This window comes from Electrophorus electricus, chromosome 20 (assembly GCF_013358815.1).
Source record: "Electrophorus electricus isolate fEleEle1 chromosome 20, fEleEle1.pri, whole genome shotgun sequence".
NCBI lineage: Eukaryota > Metazoa > Chordata > Actinopteri > Gymnotiformes > Gymnotidae > Electrophorus > Electrophorus electricus.
The window spans coordinates 13,404,752-13,415,837 of NC_049554.1; the positions used below are offsets into that span (position 1 = coordinate 13,404,752).

Below are 11,086 nucleotides of genomic sequence, written 5' to 3' on the forward strand. Positions count from 1 at the left end.
GAAGACCATGCTTCGCTCGGCACGCCGGAGACGCCACACGCTGGATCTGTTTGTGTCAGCCAGACGGGCGACCATGTGCAATCGACTGTGGCTAAATGAAGAAGGGAAAAAATGGGAAAAAGACGTCTTTAGTCTCCTAAATTTTCCTCTGCCAGCATTTTGCTGGGCTCTGTTTACCTCTGTCTGTTAATATCCCCTCCCCTTTCTCGCGCTCGCTCTCTCTCTCTCTCTCTCTCCCGCTCTCGCGCGCTCCCCCTCTCTCCCTCCCTCCCTCCCGCTCATGGTTTATCTCTCCTCCCTTACACTCCTCCAAAGGCAGTAGTCTTCTGTTCCGTTCCACAGCTGCTTGCTACATGATCTCTCAGGAGCCAGTGTCGGCGTCTTGCTCTCGCGCCTCCACGGAAGAACGTCTTAGGAATTTCATCGCGTGAGCAGCAGCATGCTTTCGCGCAGGCACTGATTCCATCTCCCCTCCTATCGCTTTCCCCTTCCCCTTCCCCTTTGACCTGCCCTTTGACCCTTAACCTCTCCCTCCCTTGACTGCTCCCTCTCTCTCTCTCTCTCTCTCTCTCTCTCTCTCTCTCTCTCTCTCTCTCTCTCTCTGCACCTTCTTGACCATGTGGCCATGTGTCTGCCATCTCCAGCCTCTCCTTACCTTGATTTCGTTTGCCTTCCTGACTCGAGGGGAGAACTGTCCAGCCACCTGCCTTTGCCCGGACCCCCACACAGTGGACTGTAGTGGCCGGGGGCTGACTCGCCTTCCCGACGACATCCCGCTGGATGTGCGCAGGCTCCTGCTCTCCGACAACTGGATCCCGCACATTCCAGAGGACTTCTTCCTGCTCTACAGTGACTTGGTGTACCTGGATCTGCGGAACAACTCACTTTCCCAAATCGATCCAGGCACGCTGAGCACCTCTTCCAGGCTGGTATTCCTGGACCTTGGCAGCAACAACCTGACAGAAATCCCCCAAGGGGCTTTTGGCGAATCCCAGAGCCTGATCAAGTTGCGCTTGGACAACAACCCTCACCTGAGCCAGGTCAACGAGCACGCCTTCCAGGGCTTGACCTCACTGCGAGAACTTGAACTGGAACGCAACGCTCTTTCTGGCCTGGAGGTGGAAGCACTGAGCGAGCTGCCTTCTCTGCGTTTGGTGAGATTGGAAGGAAACCCCTGGGTGTGCAACTGTAACTTCGCCAACTTCTTCAACTGGCTAATCGAAAACAGTCACAAGCTTCCAAATGGTAAGTTTTTTAGATTCTGCTGGTGTCCCTGTGATATGCCACACACACATATATCTTGCCATATTTTCTATAACTTAAAATGATCACAAATCTTTAAAGTGATATTACAAACATTGATGTAATAGTCAGTTGTCATAGCATATATATATATATATATATATAAAGTGAACTCAAAGCGGTACAATGTTATGTGCTTTTTATAATACCCTATTTTAAAGAGGGACCCCTCCCTTTGTTCTAAAATTTGCTTCTTCTCTCATCCCCCAACTAGAAGGGTTTTCCAGAGTAATGACAGACATTTGAGGGCATTGTTCCAGGAGTAGACCTCTGACTTGCTCTGCCTTCAAGGCAGTGCCTGTATCCTATAGTTCACTCACATTTAGCGTGGCATAAAGGAAAAAAAACAATGCGTTCGCCACACTTCCAACAGACCTGCAATGCACGTGTGTGTGTGTGTGTGTGTGTGTGTGTGTGTGTGTGTGTTTGTAAATCTGACATTTATAAGCATGCTGCTTATGTGACCGGTTTTATTAGAACACTGTCCTCCTGCAATGCATTTTATGCCCTGGCTTTGTGTCTCCACCTGGGTGGACATGGCAACAGAGGGTGATGGGTGGAGCTTGTTCGGAGCGACCAGAGTCCGTTGGGTTGAAAACGGAGCATGACTGATTATTGTTCTGCATCACAATAAAATGTCTCTCCACCCTCAGGCCTTTGGCTAACGTCCATCTCTGATGAACCCACCAAGATGCATTTGGGACTCCCGGAGACAGAGATAAAGAATCCTAATAATTCTTCCACATTCCACAGAGACGTGATTCGACAAGTGCAAGACAAGCCAAGTAGTCACTTTTTTTTTTTTTTAAACCAGTCACTACTGCAAAGGGAAAGTGAACACACAATTACAATAATGCTGGTTTTTGTTTTGCTGATCTCAGTAAGATGGCACGTGGTCATTGGTTTTGGAGTGAAACCAATGTTCCAGTCAGTTTGTGCTGGATGAACATGGTGCGTAATGAGTACTGTGCGCCGGACAGCTGGTGTTGTCCCTCGCTGTCTGCCGTCTGTCTCTCAGAGGGAGCAGATGACCCCGCCTCCCTGCACATTTACATATGCACATGACCTTGTGTTGTCTTTGGTTGTGGTCTCCTTAAACACCCTGATGCAGAGGAGGAAGTGATGTCGAAATAGCACGGAGACCTGTAGGAAATAATTCCTGCCGATATAAGTATATGCAGTAAAGAGGACTGATGATTTGATTCCATGCTCGCTATGACTGTACGTCTGTATTTTGGCTCCAGTCACAGCCTGAACTGGCCAGAATATTCCGTCTCCATCTGGGTGCTGCTCATGCGTTTATCATGAATGTCAGCTGAAGTGGCTTTGCGGAGGAAAAAAACCCCAAAAACTGCCGAACTCACAGCAGCAGCTGTTTAGCATATGGGCTGGGGGAGGAACCGAGGGGGTGGAGGCGGACCTCTAGAGTCCCCGCCCCCAAAGAGCAGTCCAGAGTGAGGGCATGCACCACCCCTCCCCCCAACCCCATTCAGGAGTGCACAGGAGTCACCTCGTGTTCTCCGCTTGTTTCTGCATCGCTGGCTTTGCGTGACTTGGGGGGCAGTCGGTCTGCGGCCGGTCAACCGCGAACAGAGCAGTGTGACCTCTGTAAGCACATGCGAGAGAAGGCAGGTTATGGAGCCCACACCAGCCAATGGCTTTTCCAGCTGAACTGGCTCTGAGAAACAGCGGGTTCATCAAGGGCTGTGGTATATTTAGATTTGCAGAGAATTATCCAAAAGACCACTGCAGACTGAAAGGGAGCACTAGGTCCAGGAATTGAAAAATAGTCCTCCAAAATTGCACTTTGCAAAATTGGAAATAGGTTTTGATGTTAATTTGAATTGAATTTTAGACCGAGGAAATATTACCAATCATCTCAAAATACGCTAGTACATGTGAAATAAAATACAGTGGGTGAAACTAATATACAGCTTTCACTACTGAGGAAAATTAGGTTTTAAATCAAATTGTGGTAATAACACTGGCCCTCATGTCGCTGGGAAGGTTTATTACCCTCTTGAACCCAGCTGTTGAGTCCCTGATCCAGCTTCGGATAACTTGTCTCGGAAGACTGCAAATTTTCCATTACACGTCATCTGGCTTGAGGCCCATGATGGATGCTGCGCTCTCTAAATGAAAAGATGGATCTTCTGACTGGCAAAAACTGATGATTCTTCTGTTGTGGCACTTCCGAAATAAGCAACAGCGTGCGGAAGACAGCTCCGTACGTCGCCTGACCTCCATGGATCGCTTTTCTCCTCTCATATTAAATTTTGCATGTTGCTCTTCTAATGAAGATCCTCTGAATATGAAGAGTAAGGGTGTTTGATTCCCAGGTTAGATGTGCCGTCCAGGTTTACTCAGGAAGTACATGACACTAATACTGTCATGCAGTCCAGGAACAGGCTCATGTATTGTCGAGAAAACCACTTTGAGAACAAGGTATTAGCTTACACCATCGTCTTAGACTGTGACCAGCTATTAGCTTGAAATGCTTAGATGCCTAAAAGCCAAACTTGATGGTAACTAAATGGTAACTGACTGTAAAAGAAAGACATTCAGGCATTAAGTCACCACTGTAAAAGAATGTGTTGCTTTACATAAGTATTTAAAATTCTGAAGGCTATTCAAACCATCTTTTGTACACATTAACACACACACACACACACACACAGACAAATCTCTAAGACACTGATGTTTGTCGTGAATAGCTAGTAACTTTTCTGTTAGCATTGTTGGTTTCTGTATGTGTCTCAGCCGACTTCCCTCTGGAGAATCGCCCCCACTGACTCACGTACTGTGTGTTACCTCTAACAAAGTCATGTTGGCTAGTCAAGTGGGAGGTGGGTGGGCACAATAAAAAAAAAAGCCCAAACTTCTATCTCAGGCAGAAAGACAAGCACACTGAAGCCATACCCAGACTGGTCTTCATCCTTGTGCATGCACCTGGGTTCTATAACCTCTGTGAGTATAACACACTTGGGTTCTATAACCTCTGTGAATATAACACACCTGGGTTCTATAACCTCTGGGTTCTTGGCAGAGTGCTGACTAGTAAGCCTGTCTACTTCCATTCATGTTCAGGTAGCACAAAAGCCAGATTACTATGCGCACACAACTACTAATCATTCAAAATGAGGTAAAGATGTTGTGTGTATATGTGTGTTCATGGACATTCTGTGGTGTTGCCCTGGAGGGGCAGATCTAAACTCCAGCAGTGGTGTCCACGAGGCATGCATGACATATGGGAGCTCATTTGGAGAATATTGGTTTCTGGGTAATGAGACATAATGAGACATGACGTGCACACATGCATACATAAAGTAATGTCATTGATAAAAAAGGGACTCGCACCACTCAGTGCCACTGTCAGTCTTTTTGAATGGTTAACCATGTAAAGCTGTGATATAACTAACAGTAAAAACAAACAAACAAACACAGTACTTCACCAATCATGACTCCCCTATTGGATGAACACAATCTTCACTTCTTTGTAGTTAAGTGAACAGCAAATGTGGATCTTTATGTAGCATGGACTCTGATGTAGAGTATTAGTACTAAGGCTGGAGTATTAGTGCAAGGTCTGCAGTATTAGTGCAAGGTCTGGATCTTCTCTGTGTCTGTAACTAGGTCTGTGTGATTCTCTGCACCCATTCCCTCAATCATACACACACGCTGATGTCTGATGTGCCTTTGGGTTTCTTTAATGAGGTCTCTTTACAGCACGGCTCATAAGTGCAGAGAAACCAGGTACTGAAAAGCTTATTAACTATATGGCTGTGGCCATAAAGTGTATCCAACTAAATCCAATTTGAAGTCAAAATCTCTGGCACTTCTTTCCACATAAAGTGCATTAGGTAGAATTTCCATTGCTTGGAGATTTAAAAAAAACGTAGTGTCTAAAAGCGTCTTCCAGGGATTTAACCACTGTATTCCAGCGTAACTTGTTGAATCTTCTCGATGAAGTGATCTGGCATGGTGTTGTTGAAAGGGCACACTCGTCTGTTGGGTGATGTAAAGCATGGAAAGAGCCAGTCTCTCATCAGCCACCACCATGAATCTTTTAGCAGGAAAATGAGTGCAAACACGATCCTCTGGCACAGGGCACTGCGTCTGGGTTAACCATGAACAAAGTGCATTTATAATTCAGAGAGGAACCTGTTCTCAGCCCGCTCTGACCTGGACTGTGCGTGGGTCATGGCTAATCTAGCAGCTCCACGTCGTTCCACTTTAATTTGACCCATTGCGGTCAATGAGCAATCGCTGGGCTGATCTCAGATCTGTAATAAAGTGTACTTTGGGCAACTGCATGCCGGGGACGAAGGACAGGCATGTATATCCCAGCCAGACTGCAGACAAACCTTGTCTTGCACAAAAGGATGGTACAGAGGTGTAGCGGTGTAGTCTTGTGTCTGTGGATTCCTCCAAGGGGTCTGTGCAGTTACGATTCACTGATCGATGCATGGCCATATAACTGCGGCAATGACATATTCACCAGATTCAGTTACCAATGTAATGTGGTGACTCAACATAAAAGTCCACGATTTCATAATTTCACATGCCCACATGCATGAGAAGCCTCTGTCTTTTTACAGGTCAACTAGTAGCACAATATATTTAATATGTCTACAAATCTATAAATATAGATTACTCAGTGGGAATTATATATGCAAGTCAATCCATAAATATAAATATTCCATCTTTTAAATATAGTATTTTTAAATCCATTGCTTATTTACCTTGATGCTTAATATGTGGTGTGCATAGTGGTGTGCATAGCTTAGTGGTGTGCATCATGTGCTTTAGCTACAGCGCTGGATCAGGACCATGTGACTGTGATGTCACAGAGTCCCCCGCACGAGGGGAAACCCCTCCTGATCCGAGTGAGTCATGCACAGCTCTCAAACGCTCATGACGTCATGGAAGAAAACACAGGAGCTCCCACCTCCCTCCTGCGCTTCACTGCTTTTTGATTCGTGCTCTCTCTTTTTCTGTTCTCCCTCTGCCATTATATCCCTCGCTCGATCTCTCTCTCTCTCTCTCTCTCTCTCTCTCTCTCTCCTTCTTAGTTTAAGCCGTTAAGGACTTGTGAACTGATTATATATATTTTTTGCCGGCAAGTTTTACTGGGATGCCACATCTGGAAACTGCGGCAAATGTATCAAATTATAATTTTCTACACTTTCCAGGCTTAATTTGCCAACGGTGAGATTTCTCACTGCAGATAAAATAAGGAGGTGCAGTTTGAAGTTAACACTTCGTCGTGGAATGATGGCTTGATATGAAGTGAAGGATCTCTAGTGTTTCATGGCTGATGCACACTGATGTTTAATGTAATAAGGAGGATTTCAATTCCCACCACGGGAACGGGATGCTCTGAATTTGCAGTAGTGTATCTCCATCTCTGTGTGTGAGAAGCTTCGTCCTCAGTTCAGTAGATGCCATCAAGAGATTATGTGATCAACCGCACGGTATATGGACCTCGCACGAAGCTGCGTTATTGCGTAGGAGTCAGGTGACGTCATCCGGATGGCGGGCGATGTCATCCGGATGGCGAGAGTGAGGATTTGTCGGATTCCTGTATGAGGCCGTGGAGGCTGGCTGGGTACATCGTTCACAGTGTGAGGGAGCGGGTTCCACCTGTCTGGCAACCCATACCCCCTTTCCCACCTGTAATCTAAGCGGCGACGCTTGTCGTAACCTGGCCGCCTGTTCAGATCTTACTGCCCTGGCGTGACGGGTGACTGTTCATGGGACACCGTCATCTCACATCACCTGATTAGTTTCTCGCAGGTACGCGGCAAAGAACATCTTCATTGTTTTCAAAGAAACCCAGAGAATGAGAGTTACCAAACCTGCCGCTCTTTATGGGTGTGTAAATCATAGGTATTGTAATGAATCTGACACAGATTTGGATAGCTTTGGAACGTTTGTAAGGATTTGGAAAGAGGTCATGGGGGTATATGAGGAGGAGGTGTGTGTGTGTGTGTGTGTGTGTGTGTGTGTGTGTGTGTGCCCTGTCCTTCACTGCGAGTTATGCAGACAGTGCGAGCGACCTTTGCGTGACTCAGTGCTTACAGATGGCGGGGAGAATGCTATAAGCTCAGTCTCCCAAACCTCTCACCTGCGTTAACACACCGTCCACGGCACGGCCCTCTGCATGGCTGACAGCGCGGCTGCAAGCATTCAGGAAACCAGAAACGGGGAAGTGTGCCGCCTGCCTTCTCCAGTGTCTTCATGTAACTTGGTCGTCTTGACAAAACCGATATCTTGGATGCACAAGCCTGGACACATGTTTTAAGGTGGACACGGGTTTTAATCTTTCACACCCGAGATACCCAGTCACTTGAGATCAAGATTTAGCACTGACGCCAATAGTGAGGGGTTTTTGTTTGTTTTCGCATGTGTGGCTGTTTATTTCCTCTCAGGAGCTGCAGAAGAAAAACATAATTGCAGAAATAACTGGAAACATTAGCAGTCGTGTATATTGAACCTGTAAAGGCACAGCCAAGGCCTGGGCTATCTGCTAAACCATCTTTGGCCACCAGAGCGAGGCACAGGGTGGCTCTGGGGTAATCTGAGGCAATTAGCCACACCTGTCCTCCTGCCTACTTAAGAAGAGCTCAAAGGGGCCCCTGGCATTGAGCCTTTGTTCAGTGTTTTGGCAAGGCGAGGCGAGGCGAGGCGAGGCAGGGCAGGGCAAGGCAGGGCAGGGCAAGGCAAGGCAAGGCAAGTCTCTTGGGTCTCTGTTTTCTCTTGTGCAGCTCAGGCTTCTCTGCAGCTTCGAGGTGTGCCTTCCCCTGTACCACTCACTGTTCTCCAACAGTGGAGTCCCCTTTGGCACTCCTCTGGCTTTCTGTTGTCTCTCCTTGTTTTTCTTGGGTCCCCACTTCCTGGGCAGGAAAAGCCTGTTTTTGAGCGTTTTTTCTTTCCACCTTGCCTTCATGTACTACCTGTGCCGTGTGCTGATAATACACCAGCTTGGTAACCTCGAGAGCAGTGCTTAATAATACAAACTTCCGTACGCCGGCAGTAACAATGTTTTTTTTTCATTCCACAGTTGTCATACGGTCGCACGGTAGTGTGTGTGTGTGTGTGTGTGTGTGTGTGTGTGTGTGTGAAATCTGTTTTAGGATAAAGGTGCTGCTATGGGCAGTAATGTAGCAGAGGTAGTATGGTACGATGTCTGTGAAGACTCGTGAATGGAGGAGTATACCAGACTTCATTCTTACCATGAAAATACATAATGGGCCACATTTGCAAAATTGGCCCATCATAATCTATGATTGGATACACTTTATATATATATATATGAGTTGATTTTCCCCTTTACAGTTATATCAGCTTCCCCTCCTCTGGAAAGGTTTTCCACAAGATTTTGGAGAGTGTCTGTGGGAATTTTTGTCCATTCATCCAGAAGATCATTTGTAAGGTCAGACAGTGATGTTGGACGAGAGGGCCCGGCTCGCAATCTAGTTAATCTCAAAAGCGTTGGATGGGGTTGAGGTCAGGGCTCTGTGTAGGCCAGTCCAGTTCTTCCATACCTTTGTCACGGTATGGCCCCTCCCCCTCGAAGTCTTCGTGTGTGTGTTTGTGTGTGTGTGTTTGTGTTTGCATGGTCACACCCTCTTGTGTTTCTCACCTGATCCTTGTTCTGTGTCATTATCGCGCACGTATATACGTCTCTTGTCTTGCCGTGGATGTGGTTGATGTTTAACCCCGATAGCCTGCGAGCTACATCTTCTGTGTTGTATGTGCTAATAAATGTATGTTTTACTCAACTCGTCCCTGCATCCTGCTCTGCCTCCCCAACGTGACAGAAACATCGACCGCCGAAGGATGCTGGGACAAAAGGCAAAAAGATGAAGGGGAAGAAAGGATGTAAACGCACTCGCAGGGAAACCCTCCATACTCTTGGGCACACTCCAGACTCCCACAACAGGGGAGAGTGCCGTAGGAGAATTTCTGGGGGGCTCTGAGTGTGGTCCAGGATTGGACTCTGCGGAGTCCTTCAGACCTGAGTTGGATTACCGGTACTGGTAAAGTAATGACCAGCACCCGGAGTTGGACTCAGCAGGGTCCTACGATCCCTATATGGACGTCCAGAAGGCTATGCACTAGACGGAGGGAGTAGGGAGTTTAGTGACGTTAGTTTCCAGTCGGACTTGGAATTCGACCGTGTGGGGGATCCACTGATGGAGGTGGAGGAAGTCCTCCATAAGGATCCTCCCTCTGTTATGGACACCACGTCAGCAGACTCCAAGAGCGACGAGCCTTCGGCATCCAAGGCTCCGCCCAGGGTGTCTCGCTCTGGAGCCAGCAAGCTGCCCCGTGTGAACCACAGAGAGGCAGCGTCATCGTCTTATCGTGATACTCTCACCTAAGGAACGCAGCCCCAGAGCTCGTGCGCCTACGCAAGAGGGAAGCATCACCAATGCCTGCCCCAGAGACAGGCAAAACAGCTAGTGCTGTTTTTCCTGGCCAGTTCACGCCTAAGCCATGAAAGCAAGAGAGGGCTGCCAACACGCGAACTGGTGAGGGGCGGTCCCCCACAGGCCAGTCAGACTTCAACCCAGCCAATGACTCGGGGACAGGCTGGGGTTTCTGTGGGCTTCCCCAGACATTTTCAGTTTCCGTTGTGTAATTTTGTGCATGTATCTGTCCCTGTCACCCTTAGTGTACTGATCACTTTGTCCCCCTGTGTGTGTGTGTGTGTGTGTGTGTGTGTGTGTGTGTTTGCATGGTCACACCCTCTCGTGTTTTTCACCTGATCCTTGTTCTGTGTCATTATCGTGCACGTATATGCGTCTCTTGTCATGGATGTTGTCGATGTTTAACCCCGATAGCCTGTGAGCTACGTCTTCTGTGTTGTGTGTGCTAATAAACGTATGTCTCTATTTTCCTCAACTCATCCCCACATCCTGCTCTGCCTCCCCAACGTGACAACCTTCTGGAGCAGGAAAGGGCCTTTGCCAAACTGTTCCCACAAAGTTGGAAGCATACAATTGTCCAAAATGCCTTGGTATGCTGAAGCGTTAAGATTTCCCTTCACTGGAGCTTGGGGGCCCAGGCCTACCCCTGAGAAACAACCCCACATCATTATCCCTCCTCCAAGCTTTATAGTTGGCACAGTGCGGTCCGGAAGGTAACGTTCTCCTTGTAACTCCAGACTCACGCAGCAGACAGACAGAGAAACGGGATTCGTTACTGAACAGAACCCATCCACCACTTCATCTGACGCTTGGCACCGTGCTTGGTGATGTAAGGCTCGCATGCAGCCGCGTTGCCATGGAAACCCATGATGCCATGGAGCTCCCAAAACAGTTTTTGAGGTTAGCGCCAGATATAACATAAAACAGGTGTGTCCCAATATTTTTCCATATATATATATATATATATAGTTTCTCAGTTGGTCCTTCACTGCTACATCAACTTTGAAATTTTAGACAACTTTGTAATCTCTATAGAAACAACAACACCAGAACTGTCAATCCAAATTTAGTACACTCTGTTATACCTTTCAGACACTTCTCACATCCTCATGCACACACAAAAAACCTGAAGGGAAATTAAATAAAACCTAAAAAGTTCTCAAACAATTGCCAGTGTTATGCACTTAAGATGATGACTAACTCAGCACTCAGCATCTCAGTTCGGTCGCCGTCTCACTATCAGATGACCTTATGAGAATCGGTCAGATACTTTAGTGTCAGCTGGCTAATTCTGCTTATTGGATTATATCCGTGACATGATGCTTTACACCACAACATTTAGACAGAAT

At 47.2% G+C, this 11,086-nt stretch overlaps 1 protein-coding gene across 1 annotated transcript in view; it reads left to right on the forward strand.

Moving 5' to 3' along the window:
- The first annotated feature begins 327 nt into the window (after positions 1 to 327).
- Positions 328 to 11,086, forward strand: part of lrrc38b (leucine rich repeat containing 38b) — an 18,019-nt gene continuing 7,260 nt past the window's right edge. Inside the window, exon 1 of the mRNA XM_027025285.2 lies at positions 328 to 1,245. Coding sequence (XP_026881086.1) covers positions 618 to 1,245 — 628 coding nt within the window. The 5' untranslated portion in view covers positions 328 to 617. The remainder of the gene's footprint in view (positions 1,246 to 11,086) is intronic.